Source organism: Sinocyclocheilus rhinocerous, unplaced genomic scaffold (genome assembly GCF_001515625.1).
Source record: "Sinocyclocheilus rhinocerous isolate Xijiao unplaced genomic scaffold, SAMN03320098_v1.1 scaffold1829, whole genome shotgun sequence".
NCBI lineage: Eukaryota > Metazoa > Chordata > Actinopteri > Cypriniformes > Cyprinidae > Sinocyclocheilus > Sinocyclocheilus rhinocerous.
The window spans coordinates 490617-506357 of NW_015650027.1; the positions used below are offsets into that span (position 1 = coordinate 490617).

General features: G+C 37.9%; 1 protein-coding gene and 3 non-coding genes across 4 annotated transcripts in view; 2 read left to right on the top strand and 2 right to left on the bottom strand.

Moving 5' to 3' along the window:
• atrnl1a (attractin-like 1a) overlaps nt 1–15741 on the bottom strand; it is a 273170-nt gene that overhangs the window by 228316 nt on the left and 29113 nt on the right. Inside the window, exons 6-9 of the mRNA XM_016516416.1 lie at nt 14969–15143; nt 13627–13714; nt 6815–7070; nt 5048–5231 (exon numbers count right to left, since the gene is read on the bottom strand). Coding sequence (XP_016371902.1) covers nt 5048–5231; nt 6815–7070; nt 13627–13714; nt 14969–15143 — 703 coding nt within the window. The remainder of the gene's footprint in view (nt 1–5047; nt 5232–6814; nt 7071–13626; nt 13715–14968; nt 15144–15741) is intronic.
• trnag-gcc (transfer RNA glycine (anticodon GCC)) lies at nt 5849–5919 on the top strand. The gene has a single exon. It is a non-coding gene; the product is annotated as a tRNA-Gly (tRNA).
• On the bottom strand, nt 10034–10104 carry trnag-gcc (transfer RNA glycine (anticodon GCC)). Its single transcript has one exon. It is a non-coding gene; the product is annotated as a tRNA-Gly (tRNA).
• On the top strand, nt 10354–10424 carry trnag-gcc (transfer RNA glycine (anticodon GCC)). Its single transcript has one exon. It is a non-coding gene; the product is annotated as a tRNA-Gly (tRNA).

The window sequence follows — 15741 nt, forward strand, 5'->3', positions numbered from 1 at the left end:
CTCTAAAAAAAAAAAACGCACAGACACGCATACACGAAACTTTCATCTCTCTCTATCTGTCTCTCTCTCTCTCTCGAATTGGCAATATTTGAGAAAAGGGTTTAGCGATTTATAATTATTGGGGGGGCTAGAACCCCTCAATGTCTATAGAGGTTATCGCCCTGATCAGACATGAAAATATGTTGTGGCACTATCGTGCAGTCTATAATGTGTGCATTAGAGCCTTTAATTACCGTTCTATATTAATGTGCTGCTTACTGACACACACACACACACAGACACACACATATCAGAGATCGCGCAGCTCAAACATCCAGGAGCAAAGATACTTGTTAACGCTGCACCGCGACTTTTATTAATAACAGTTTAAATACTGAATCGCTACATTATATTTTCCAGCAACAAGAGGATAAAATCGCTGTTTTTGAAGTAAACTCACTCTAAAAAAAAAAACGCACAGACACGCATACACGCAACTTTCATCTCTCTCTATCTGTCTCTCTCTCTCTCTCGAATTGGCAATATTTGAGAAAAGGGTTTAGCAATTTCTAATTATTGGGGGGACTAGCCCCCCTCAATGTCTACGGTGGTTATCGCCCTGATCAGACATGAAAATATGTTGTGGCACTATCGTGCAGTCTGTAATGATATGACGTTAGCAAACTTTAGCGATTTTTTGCAAACATTTCTTTGAGTAACATGACCGTAATATGAACTCACGATTGAATGCAACATAAAACAAATGATTACTTTTCGTTAAAATCTTTATTAATGCCAAAAATGCTTACATTTATGTGTCTTTTTGTTCGCTCTGGCAGCCATGTTGCCCCTGAAGCCGGTTTACGCTGAGATAATTCATACCCCTTCGTTTGAAGTGTGGTCCCGAAAAATCTTCGTTTGAAGGGCTATCTGGCCCTTCCCCTTACCCCTCCAACCAAAAGAGAATCGAGACACCCCTACCCCTTCACGTGAACGCGCGAAACGTGAAACGGAGGGGAAGGGCTAAGGGGTAGAATTGGGATTGGGCCTAAATGGGCTGCACTGTATAGTTTTGAATCACTAGAAAGAACTGGCTCCTAAGAATAATCCGTTCTCGAATCAGACTACACAGGTCATACTATATGTTTTTGAATCATCAAAAAAGTGTATTTGTTCAATAATCAGATGACACTTGTCACACTGAAAGTTTTAATTCTCTAAAAACAACCCACTCACAAGTGTTGTTCACTCACTATTCAGACTAAACAGGCCTTGCTGTAAGATTTTGATTTACTAAAAAGAACCAGCTCTTAAAGGGGTCATATGATGTTGCTAAAAAGAACATTATTTTGTGTATTTGGTGTAATGAAATGTGTTTATGCAGTTTAAGGTTAAAAAAACACATTATTTTCCACATACTGTACATTATTGTTTCTCCTCTATGCCCCGCCTTTCTGAAACGTGTCGATTTTTACAAAGCTCATCGGTCTGAAAAGCGAGGTGTGCTGATTGGCCAGCTATCCAGTGCGTTGTGATTGGCCGAATACCTCAAGCGTGTGACGGAAATGTTACGCCCCTACCATACTGTGATGCCCTGTCCGGCCGGAGCGACGAGACAAAAACATTAAAACACATTATAAATGAGGCATTTGTTGCATCCAGTGGGGACATAATTACGGATTATAATGACTTATACTGTCTTTTTACGCACTGCATCGCGCCGCGCCGCGTAAACATAAAACCACAAGCGCTACTCTACACTGCCCAAAACTCGCGTTTGAATCGTCAGTGGCAAATTCTTTATATATAAAAAACGTACTTACAGTCTGTGAGTCAGAACAGCCGGCATTGTAGTCTACTCTACCAGGATCAGAAAACAGTCCTCCATAAAATGCGCTGCACACATCTAGATATTTGGGTTAAACTGTTCTGGAACAGTGTTGTAAATACAACTTAACCACTGATTTCTAGTCGTGTCCTCTTTTGGAAGGCCAAACAAAGTAGTTTCGCTTTCACAACGAAAAGGCGTCACACACCGCGGCCTTGAGTGAGCGGAGGCCGGGGCTAGCGTGAGGAACGGCGGGAGGGTTAGAGTGAGCAGAGGCGGCCTACAGTGTGGCGTTATGCAAATCTTCCCACATCGTGACATAGACATGTGGGGGCGTGTTAGAACGAGCCGTTTTAAGTAGGCGTGGTTGACTCTTAACTTTTATAAAGAATATCTCTTTGGATTTGAGACTTTAGTCTTTGCAACTTTACAGATCTTCTTTATGCACCAAGAGCTTGTAGCACTCCAAAGAGAAAAGAAAAATTTAAATCGCATCATATGACCCCTTTAAGAGTCATTCGTTTATGAATCAGACTTGTATTTGTATGTTTATGAAACAGACTACACAGATCACGCTAAATCAGGCTGTTCACTTGTGAATCAGACTACACAGACCTTGCTGTATGGTTTTGATTCACGAAAATGAACCAGCTACTAAGCGTCATTCATTTATAATTTTTTTTTTTCTTTTCAGTTTCCAAAAATGTACAAAAATATACAATATACTTTCTTAAAATCTCTAAAGTTCTAACTTCAAAAAGGCACAATGGGTTCCTAAATTCTTTCACCACTTCTCCCTTTCGCTTTCCATCTCATGTGTCATATCTGCTTCAACCTCATTGTGTTTGTATGTGTGAGAATGAGCACTCTGTGTCACTCTGCATCCACTCAGCACTCCTCTCTACACTCTGTCAAACACCCCGAGCCCTGTAAGCGAAGCGTTGTTTGATGCATTGTGCAGCTCCTTTCACTTACTTTGCCAATCAAAAGTCAGAGAGTGAGGAACTCACAGTCAGACTTCTGTGTGTGTGTGCAAGTGAGAAATCCTTGCGTTTAAGGGTACGAAAGCTTTTAGAGACAGGTTTCACCGTTAGGCCAAGCAAAGAGACAGTAAATATAAAGGCAAAGGAAAAAAAAACTGGGCATGTGTCTCTTTTTTTAATGACTTCCATCTGCAAGCACAGAAGACAGTGACGTTCTAGGAGAAATGGATACAAAAGCTTTCTTTGTGCAGCCGACAACTTTTAAGAGAACCGTCTTTGAGTGTGAAAAGGAACGAACGTGAGAAAGAAACCTCAAATTAACATCTACCACTACTTTGTGCTTTGTCTAAGCTTCAAGAAGTGTTCCATAGCATTCATAAAGTCATTGGTGGTACCACTGGGTTCAACTGTAGGCCAAACACTACGTTAATAATAACAAATGTCATAACATTTCCAAGTTAGTTTTGGAGTTAAAAGGGAAAGAGTGTAATATCTGCACCATTAGCAGCACCAAAAGTGGCTACAATCCATTTGTTTTACTGACCAGACAGGACCAGATTTGAGAACATTGCTGGAAACTGGGCTGGAAACATTGCATGTAATTACGTTACTTGTTACATGTTAATATTACTCTGTACTTTTTAAAATTCCAACCACCTATATTTGGTGCACAAATACTTTTCCAATTTAAAGAAATAAGCCGTCTTGCTTGAAAAATACATATATTTACAAATATATATATTCCTTGTTTTTCAAATTGATCTCCTTGATAATGAAAATAAAAAGAGTAAAGGTGACAGATTAATGTTAACACCAAAGATCTTCTCTATCATCCCTTTAACACCTTTCCAAAATATATACTTAAATATATAATTACACTGTAACAAGGACAGCTTAAAATGGTGTAACCAAAAACAGTAATTCCATTTGGTGCACAAATTACACACTTCCTTGCTCTTAAACCAGCCTAAACTGGTTTTTAGCTAATCTAACATGGATTAAACTTGGTTTAAAGGTTTTAGATAGTTGAAGTCGCTCTTAGTTAGTTTAAGCTGGTCTCCCAGCCTGGCCAAGTTGGTCTCCCAGCCTTGTCAATCTGGTGTTTAGTTGTTTTAGCTGGACGGCAAGTTGAAAAATACCCAAACCGACTCTAAAACCAACCAACATACTAGTCTGACCAGGCCGGTAGGGTAGGTGATTTCGGACAGGCTAGCAATAGCAAGCTTTGAAAGCATAAGTTCCCCACCCTCCCTGCAAATCACTCTCCAAAGCCACGCCTCCTCCAAAACACATGAATGCACACAAGCAGACCAGAGGCTAACCAGCAACACGAAAAGCGGCGTTGGTGAAGGGTTCAATGCAATGCTGTCAGATTACTTCATGCCTCATTCACCGGTGAGAAAACATTACAGTACAAAGCGCATAGTATTACAATAATAATGCCTTCCATTCTCGCTCGGTCTGCAATGGCATATTGAAACGCACTGATAACGTATCTTGTCTGCGTGAACAGGGTGCATGGAGGTATGCAAATACATACATTGACACCAGCGATTTAAAGGGATAGTTTATCCAAAACCGAAAATCTGTCATCATTTACTTACCCTAATTTTATTCCTGACCTGTATGATTTATCAAACCTGTATGACTATTTCTTCTGTGGAACATAAAGCAAGATATTCTGTGAAATTTCACTGTGTTTTTGTCCATACAACAGAAGCCAATGGTAGCCAAAATATTTTGGTTACCAACATTCATCAAAATGTTTTCTCTTGTATTAGCAGAAGAAAGAAAGTCAATGAGACAGTGCGTAAATTATGACAAAAATTTAAATTCATCCATCCATTCATTCCTTCATTTTTGGCTAAACTATCCTATTTTTTGCTGTTTTTCAGCAGGGTTATGAAAAAAGATAAAACACCTGTTTGGCATCTTGGAATCGTTCCTCTTGGACTAAACCTCCAAAGAACTCAGCCTGGCAACAGTAACCTGGCATCATTTATAGTGTCACTACTAGCTTATTTGTAAATGCTGTCATATTTCACACATGTCGGAAAGTCTTGGTCAGCACACTCATCGGCTTAGCGAAGATGTGATTCCTGCTTACATATGTGCTAAGGTTTGATTTACGTGTGGATGAAAGTATCTGTTCTTTTTGTGAGGGGGCAGAGGCTGAAATGGTTAGTCACAGTCACGCAACGATACACAGGCACACACACTTTTCATAGTATTACATGTACACTGTGTGGATACTCACCAGGTGTGTGTGTGGACCTGATAGCGGTACAAATGATCCACTAGGCCATATTTGTTGGCAGGGAGGGCTTTGTATCCTCCGTGGACATATATGGAATATGAAGAGCTGTCATAAACGCTGCTGTGGCCATATCCTCCTTGCACCAGCGCCCCATTTGTCTCTGCCACCGACCAGGAGTTAGTGCCTGACAAAGAGTTAGACTTTACTCTCAGAAACTCATATGTGCAATATATGCTAACAGTATAACGCAGCGTATCATGAGAAAACAAACTTTCTTTTGAGAAAGAAACGGAGAAAGAAAAAGATCTTTCTTTAAATCATATTGTTATTAGCATAAAAGTCAGTGTAAACGCTTTCAAAAATATACAGCGGTAGTAACACAGTACATAGTGACAGATGGTAATACCATATATAACAGCACTCAATGATTTGCATATTTATGAGCTGTGGCATTTACAAGGTGCTTTAAAGAATACAGGTGCATCTCAATAAATTAGAACGTCGTTGAAAAGTTAATTTATTTCAGTAATTCAACTCAAATTGTGAAACTCGTAATACTACCATTCTCCAGGTCCAGAAAAAATTGCATGCCTAAATGCAGTATTAATAAATTATTATTATTATTGTTGTTGTTGTATACTAAAATATTTGAGCACATATGCATGAAACAGAATTTTAATGTTGTATTCATTGATCATACATGGAAGGAAATTAAAATCTCTATAGTTAATCTGTCTAATCTAAGAATCTATGTGTAAAATTTAGTGAGGGGCATGACGGATGTAAAAATGAAACATGTGAGCATTGGTGGTTCAGTGGTAGAATTCTCGCCTGCCACGCGGGAGGCCCGGGTTCGATTCCCGGCCAATGCAACAATATATTTTAACATGCTACTTTCAAATTAAGGAAATAAAAAATTAATTTATACATTAAAACTAACTTTAAACATAAGTTAACATTGTGGCGTAACTACATCTAACATGCCGACATTTAGCATTCTTGTCTGATTTCAAGACTGTGGTTAGCTGCTCGCTGGTAGAACATCTGTGATGAATTACACATGACTAAGTGTTACAGAGACAGAGGATCCCAGGGTTAAGCAGTCTCTGCCTCATTGCTTTCCTGACTTGTTACATCACTGTATTTATACTTATATCTAAAGTTTAAGAAAACTTCTCTTCAAATATTGCATCATTCTAATTTCACCAAGTTCTTTATGTCATCAATTTTAACAGATGTGTAGCAGGGTGCGATTGCCATCATTTTCACCAGCTCTAATAAGCTCATGTATTCATTTAGAGAGTACGACCAGAGACAGAGTAAGAGGGGGAAAACGAAAGCATAAGAAAGAGAGATTTAAGTGGAGTCTGAACAGAGCTCAGACACATTAATCATTGTTCAATCCCAGACAGTGCACTTCAGGTACCACCACTTCCTAATGACCTAAAGCATAAGTGTGCGTTTGAGTGGGTGTGTGTTTGTGTCGAGTCAAGTAGAAAATACCACTGAAAGAAAAGAAAGTGGAAAACCTTCACTTTAATGAGACTGGCCATGTCAACTCACCATGTCATCACTAAGGCACTGCACTAATTAAATGTTATAATACACTGCCATCTGCTGGAAGCCAGAGGAATTGTCTGCATTTTTAACTGCGCATCCGACTGGCATCAATGCAGCCTCTGTCGTGAAACTACACAGTTCATGGGAAGAATATTTTTCTCAATAATGCAATTCTGAATCTATTTCAAGGCACATATCGGTACTTACGAATGTTGTACTCCTGGACAAGGCTGAGGTAGCTGTAAATGGGTGAATAGCCAAAAAGCACCACCATGATGGGTTCTCCATTCCTGTTGTCCACTATGTGAGCAGTGTGTCCCTCCACAGCGAAGGGTTGGACCTGCAGCCCAGGGCTGGGTGTTCTAAGGGACCAAGACCGGCTACGTGTATCAAACTGCCACAGTTCATCTGTTACGTTCCCGGAGCCTGCCTCCAGCTTCCCACCAAACATGTAGATATCATCCTGTAAAGGATAGAGAGGAGACATTAAGATGATATGATGAGTTCTTGTGCAAGCATTTGAGGTATTACATCACCCCAGGCTGAGCAAAAGTTGGAGACCAATTTACCCGCTTTGCAGTAGCACATATTCTCCTGTGTAAACAGCCAATCAATACACTGCATCTGGAAAGGACTCCATGGAGAACAAACTCAAGCCTTGTGACACTGCTGCATCTCTTTAACTAACAAAAACAAGACTCGAACTTGAGCGTATAACTACAGAAAAGTAGTCACTTTACTATCGCAATGTGGCGTTCACAAAGTTTAGAAAGGTTATCAGCTGATCCCAGGTCAAAAAAAACAATCTGCTGGACTCCCAATTAAACTATAGGTGTCCTGTAATCATTACATGGAAGATACAAAAGTTCTTTTTTTGTACTTTTCATTAATTGCATATACTATCACTCAAAAGTTTGGGGTCAGTAAGATTTAAGAAATTATTACTTTTATTAATCAAAGATGCATTACATTGAAAAAAAAAATCCAGTAAATACATTCATCATGTGACAAAATATTTCTATTTTAAATAAATGCTAAAAATTAAATATTCCACAAAAATATTAAGCAGCACAGCTGCTGATAATAAGTATTTTGAATGTGACACGTTACATGGAGAAATTGCTACTGAAAAACGTTTTGCATCACAGTAATAAATAATCAATTATATTTAAAGATATTCAAATATAAAACAATTATTTTAACAATTAAGTCTCTTATGCTTGTCAAGACTGCATTTAATTGATCAAAAATACAGAAAAAAAAACAGCAATATTCTGAAATACTATTACAATTTAAAATAATGGTTTTCTATTTTTAATATACTTTAAACTATTATTTATTTATGTGATGCAAAGCTGAATATTCAGCATCATTATACCCCAGTCTTCAGTGTGACATAGTGATTTATTATCAATGTTGGAAACATTTTTTTTTTTCATTCTTTGATGAAACAAAAAGCTAAAAAGAAGATTTCTTTTTAAAATAAATACTGTTCTTTTTAACTTTTTATACATTTTTATTCCAAAAATTGATAATAAATAAGCATATTAGAATGATTTCTGAAGAACCATGTGACACTGAAGACTGAAGTAATGGCTTATGAAAATTCAGCTTTGCTTCACAGGAATAAATTATATTTTAAATTACATTAAAAAAGACAACCTTTATTTTAAATTGCAATGATATTTCACAATATATATTTTTGATTACTGATCACAATCTTTTGAACGGCAGTGTATACATACATGCCATACTGTATGTGTAAATGCAACCCTGTGTTTTGTACTTTTTTGATATTCGAAGGCAACATTTGGCCTAAAGACTATCAGAATGGAAAAGAAGAATTTGAGGATATCTGCACATTTTTTTAGTTCAGATAAAAGTGCAGACAGCTGCTTTATGATTCATGAAACAGTAAGCAAAAGGCCATCTCATATTCTGCTGACTGAACTCCTATGCATGTACACACACACACACACACACACAAGCATGCACAACCTCTAATCCTCTGCAAATGCACATTCACTAGCCTTCTACTGCATTCCTATCATCAAAGAGCATTCGACAAATAAAGACATCTGCCAGATGACAGCTTAGTGAAACACAGTCATGTGTATTTTGGACAAAACAATGATTTTAATTTGTCCATTTGCCAGGGACCTTTTGCCACAATGAAAACAGCCAATTTAAAACATAATGTGCACTGTGCATAAGAGAGAAAGATGTAGCCTATATATTAGGGTTGGGCGATGTCTACAAAACTGGCATCGGACGATGTCTACAGTGATACATCGCGATGGACGATGACATCGGCGAGGGTGGGGGTGGGGGGGGTGGAGTTAGGGGGTGTGCCCGAAGCGTGAATCCTTATAAGGGAAAACAAATAACGATTCCTAACACCGTGTCTACACCAGACGCGAGCGGCGCGGCGCGAAAAAATTACTATAGAACCACTGATCTATAATAGAGATTCATTATATATAGATCAGTGTATAGAACTCATTATAATCAGTGATGCTGTTTACACTGGATGTGGCACGGCGCGACACGACACGATAAATCCCCAACATTAAACTGCTGCCGCGTTCTATTTATAACGTGCTGACACAATTTTCAAATGATTTTCAGAGGTCGCTTTGTCGTGTCCAGTGTAGACAGACTTTAGCTGATGCGGTGTGACAGTTGTCGTGTCGCGTCCGGTGTAGACACGGTTGTCTGTTACAGTACATAAAATTTCACTTACCACATAAACAGAGTAAGGAGAGATGACTGAGGACAATGGCGAATGATTTGCAAATCCTCATACCACTGACAAACATATAATCTTGTAAAATGTGTGGGAAGTACTGCCGCTCGATAGTATAAACAGAGTGCGTGCGATCGCGAATCACGAAAGTGAAAGTGAAACTAAAAAGCATTCGTGCATTCAAAAGCACGATGCCAGTTTCAATGCCAGGTATAATAGCGGCTCCCTGATGCCAGAAATATATATGTAGTATAATTACCCAATGATATAACTGCAAGGAAAAATATTGAAATACGTATTTATTCCCTTTAGGGGTTCCGCCTACATGTCATTTTCTCTCCGAACACGGTATTGGGATGTGACGGATTGCAGGGGGTATTAGGGGGGGGGGATCACGATGCCGGCTCAACATCGTGATGTCTATCAGCCATCGGCGATGGACGATGGCATGTCACAATAATAGCCCTTTTTTTTTTTTTTTTGAAAGTTCTGTTTTTAGGATGAAAACCATGGGTACTTGATCAAATGCATTGTGTTTTTATCTTCCTTTTTCAAGCTGTTTCTGCCATTATTCCTTTACTTTCTTCATTCTACTTTATTCTACACACAGGCTAAGCTAAGTACTTATGTTAATGTTCCAATAAAGTTTTTTTTCTGGACTGACAAAAGAAAAGATGCGCTGCATTGGCCGGGAATCGAACCCGGGCCTCCCGCGTGGCAGGCGAGAATTCTACCACTGAACCACCAATGCTCACGTGTAAAAGCAGTGGGAGTTTCCGTGGTCATGTGGTACTGCATTCACCACACACTCACTTCCACACTATACATTCCACAGTGTGCACTCTTCCTTTCCTTTCTCCAGTTCTTTCCTTTTCTGATTTACACTTCTGGTTTCTCTACTCTCTATGCTGGCGCTCCTGCTTTCATCGCATTGGTTTTAGAAGCCATTTGTGCCTCAACCCCACATGACCACGGGAACTCCCACTGCTTTTTCATGTGAGCATTGGTGGTTCAGTGGTAGAATTCTCGCCTGCCACGCGGGAGGCCCGGGTTCGATTCCCGGCCAATGCAGCATGGTTTTTCTTTTGTCAGTCCAGACAAAACAAAACTTACCACTTTACTGTAACAAATTAATACTTAGCTAACTTTAACTGTTTTTATGACAGCCTGTTCATTTAACAAGTAAAATAAACAAAGAGAAGTAAGTGCAGTCCGATTTGGAAAGAGGAAGTCATTTTTTGAACACAACTAAAAACGGAATTTAACACATAGAATTAGTGGTTGACCGATATTGTTTTTTTTGACAGCCGATGCCGATGCCAATATCTTGGAAAGCAGGGGGGGCGATGGCCGATATAAAGCAGATATAATTTTCTTTATTTTAATTAATATTTAAGAAATCTGAAATCATTTAAAAATGGATTAAAAAATAAATGTGTTAAATAAAACATACTTATACTTTAGATGACAAAATATTTTTCAATAGGCCCAACCCTACTATATATGCACAATAAACAAGTATGACGTCTTGGCAGCCACTAAACTGCTGTAAAGGTATATCCACTGCTGTATTATACTAACTCAAAAGCAGCCCAGTGAAACCAGTTTACACTGTGGATTGAGAGAAAGTTCCTGCTTATTTCCTTCAGACTCAGTGAGCGTATCTTAGAAACCATTAGCAGTATAAACATTCTTATGAATCCGCAGACATTATCACAGGCTCTGGTGGTGAAAGCGAACACCCTGCGGTGGAATATTCATCGGAAAGAATGTGATTCACAGTTGTGTATGGAATAACTTCATCCCCATTTCTTAAATTAAACATACATCTCAGTTGTGCATGACAGCATGCATCTCAGCCAAAATTAAATCCAGTTATAGTTCGTTATCTAAACACAATGAAGCTCATCCAAACAAAAAACCTTACCTAGAGGGATGGCAGTGGCTTTCTAGGTGTAAATGAATCCAGTCTATTCCAGTGCATATTTTTGTACATACTGCAGCAATAATGCCTATTGTATTCTATCTTGTCTATAGTCTGTGGAAAAGCATTCAAGTAAGATTTTCATTGTACTTCATAGATGGTACTTGTACATTTGACAATAAACGACTCTGATTTTACTTTGATTTAATATCTCAGTTCACACACCCAGACTTGATTTACACTACATTTATTTTTTATTTTTTTTGTCCAAAGAAAAAATGAAGAAGTATGTGAACCCTCTCATTCGACATGTATTTTTTTAATAAACTGTCACAATAATAGCCCTTTTTTTTTTTTTTTTTAAGTTCTGTTTTTAGGATTCGCAGCATATGAAGCTACATAACAAGATCAGCAATGGTGGTTGACCGATATTGGTTTTTTGACAGCCGATGCCGATATCTTGGAAAGCAGGGTGACCAATGGCCGATATAAAGCCAATATAATTTTATTTATTTTAATTAATGTTTAAGAAATTTGAAATAATTTGAAAATGGATTAAAAAGTAATGTGTTAAATAAAACATACTTATACTTTAGATGACAAAATATTTTTCACAAATACATAAATATTTAATAAAATATAAGTAAGCACTGTAACCAACAGGGCACAGTATTCTGGGAAGTTTGTGTAATTTGGGAATCATATTTTTTCAAATAAAGCCAAGGTAACACTCATTTTACATACAGAACACAGTGAAAATGACATGAATATGGCAGTGGGCAAATGCATAAAGCACAGCATAATTTAAAATCATGAGTTTAAAGTTTGTCGATTGCACATCTCCAGTGAAGCTGAACTCTCCTCCTGTCCACATTCAATTCGCACGGACCGACCGTCGAGCATACGCGATCATGCAGGATACAAATGCACACACAATTGTGAAATTAAATGTTCATTAGTCATTCAAAGATTTGTTTAAATGATATAAATGCGTATTTGCTGAATGCTGATGGCAAACAAGAAAGTATTATAATGTTTGCCTTTCTATTACTAATAATATAAAAGCAATCGTTATAATACTTTTTGTATACATTTTAATTCCTTTGTTTAACCGTTCTATCTGATTATTAGACAGACGTATTAGATAATCTGTATTAGACAGAACTGTTAACGCCACAGCGAACAAGAGGGAGAATGTGAGCACTGTGTGCTCAAGTGCTGCCGTTCTCAACGCCTTCAAAATAAAAGTATGTCGTGCCGTCAAAATAAAAGTCCCACATCGAACGCATTGGCCAAACAGGAAAGCTTATCGGCCGATGCCGATATTTAAAAAATGCCAAATATCAGCCGATATATCTGCCTTGGCAATATATCGGTCGACCACTACATAGAATGCATTTGATCAAGTATTCATGTTTAATACACACAAAAAATACTGCTTATCAGTAAATAATGAAAAATGTAACAGTTATGCTAACCGCTACATTGCTAAGCTAAAAGCTATAATGCGAAATCACCAGTGTAACAACCCTGGGATACTATTAAGTGCTGACCTCTCCTCCTAAAAAGAGAGCACATGAGAAATCAAGAGACTATATATCATTTACCACCCTCTTTAAATAGCACTAGAGCATAAACTGTCAGGGCTTTATAATAGGGTGACAATACATGCCATTTTCCCAGGACGCGTCCTGGCCAGGATTTCTATATTGCCTAAAATATCTAGGTTTTGGCTTTGTTTGCGTGTGCAGACCGATTGGTGTATGACATCAAAATACCATACAGACGGTTCCTTATGCTTTCAAAATGCTCTCGAGGTACTTTGATGTCAAACACTGATCGATGTGAGCCGCACTGCTTTTAAGTCGAACACACATCCTATGTACGTGTAATTGCATCGCTTTGACCGTAGATCCCACCTTCTCACACGCCATGATTGGTCCATTATGTACAATGCCTGCATGTTATCGGTCAAACTACTTTTCGATCATTACCTTCAGCAAGCATGAAAACAGGAAAACAAAGCCAAAACAAATCCTGGCAAGGACGTGTCCTGGGAAAATGGCACGTATGGTCACCCTACTTTATAATGCAATGATTACTACATTACCTGATAAAAATACTCTACGTTAACAGTAGAGGGCACTGTTGCTACAAAATAATGAAAGTACATGCAACTCGATGCAACATGTAGCTAAACACTATCTGACCCTGGCCTGTAACATTATGGACAACAATGACTGAGGTCACATCTACTCAAATGCAAATCACAGGCTCTGAATTGTAATGGCAAACAGTCAAATCACTCACTGAGGCATTGTTATGCAAAGTGATTAGCAGTGTGTTTACCTTGTAAAGAGCCAGATAGTGTCCATAGCGCTGCAGAGGGCCACCGTTGATTGGTATTACATCCCATGTGCTACTTTCTAGATTATAGCTGCAAAACAGAGGAACATAAGAAAGAAAGGAAGAAAGAAAGAGAAAGTGCAGCACATTCATTGCAAGCTGATAAACATGGGGAAAGTAATGTATTCAGTACAGATTTTTTTTTATATTTGTGAAAGAGGTTGATCAAAAAAATGCTATAAAAAAACAGTAATACTGTAAAAATATGACAATTCATATTAAATATTAGAACAAACTTTTTTCTATTTCAATATATTTTGAAATGTAATTTATTTCTGTGCTAACAAGGCTGAATTTTCATCAGCAATTAGTCCAGTTTTCAGTGTCACATGATCCTTCAAAAATCATTCTAATATGCTGATTTGGTACATTTATTATTATCAATGGTAAAAAGAAAGTGCTGCACATTCATTGCAAGTTGATAAACATGGGGAAAGTAATGTATTCAGTACAGATTTTTTTTTATATTTGTGAAAGAGGTTGATCAAAAAAATGCTATAAAAAAACAGTAATACTGTAAAAATATGACAATTCATATTAAATATTAGAACAAACTTTTTTCTATTTCAATATATTTTGAAATGTAATTTATTTCTGTGCTAACAAGGCTGAATTTTCATCAGCAATTAGTCCAGTTTTCAGTGTCACATGATCCTTCAAAAATCATTCTAATATGCTGATTTGGTACATTTATTATTATCAATGGTAAAAACAGTTGTGCAACTTAATAATTTTGTAAAAACTGTGATACATATTTTAGAATTCTTTTTTTAGGGATACAACATCAAACCCTGAATGTCAAAAATTGCTTTTAAAGATCACATCACATAATTAAACATAAGTGTGCATGAACAATTCTTATAGACAAGTGATGTGATGCATGCAGAATTGCAGATGCATGAATATAAGTACAAAATATTGGCTTATTATGTTGCCAGGCGGCAGAACTTACTTTATAACCATCTGAAAGGAGCTGTAGTTAAAGGTGAACCCTCCAATCACCCACATTAGCTTCCCATGAACCACTGCTTTATGGGAAGCCCGACCTAGTGACTGTCCATCAGGCTTCACGTTAGGCAGAAACCAGTACGGCTCAGCCGAAGGAACTTTTAAAGAGCAATCTGGACCTGAAATGAGAAAGAAGCAGATAAGAAACTAGACGGGCAAATTAAACTAGTGCATGAACAATTCTTATAGACAAGTGATGTGATGCATGCAGAATTGCAGATGCATGAATATAAGTACAAAATATTGGCTTATTATGTTGCCAGGCGGCAGAACTTACTTTATAACCATCTGAAAGGAGCTGTAGTTAAAGGTGAACCCTCCAATCACCCACATTAGCTTCCCATGAACCACTGCTTTATGGGAAGCCCGACCTAGTGACTGTCCATCAGGCTTCACGTTAGGCAGAAACCAGTACGGCTCAGCCGAAGGAACTTTTAAAGAGCAATCTGGACCTGAGATGAGAAAGAAGTCATAAGAAACTAGACGGGCAAATTAAACTACAGAGAAGTGTGTGTTCTAGGGTGACCATACGTGCCATTTTCCCAGGATGCGTCCTGGCCAGGATTTCTATATCGTGTTTTAATATGTTGGCTAACGTTATATCAGGCTATTGATTGATTTTCCATTGTTCTGCATTTCCCCAGCGGATTTGAATAAATAAGCTATGCTTTGGCCGACGTTGAGTTGTATACTCTTTTTTTTTTTTTTCCTTTTAAATGACCGCCTAAAATGAAATGATGATAACGCGAGGCAAGTGTGCGGCAAGCGAATTCATTGAGGGATTTGACAGTGTGATTCATAGATTAAGTATTTCAAATATAGGCTATGCTACACGCACGCACAGAGTTTTTTTTTTTTTCTTACCATCTTTTGGGGGTTTCTTGCTTTTAGACTAGTCGGATTACAAAACTTTCGTTTAAACGTCAGTCAAATTAGTCGTCGCGCACATCCCTAATCACTACACTCCAGACAGTCATGAATGCGCAGAGGACCGTTTGCCCAGGCTGTGGATTAAAGGTAATAATGTTGTAAATAATGTTCAGTTTCTTA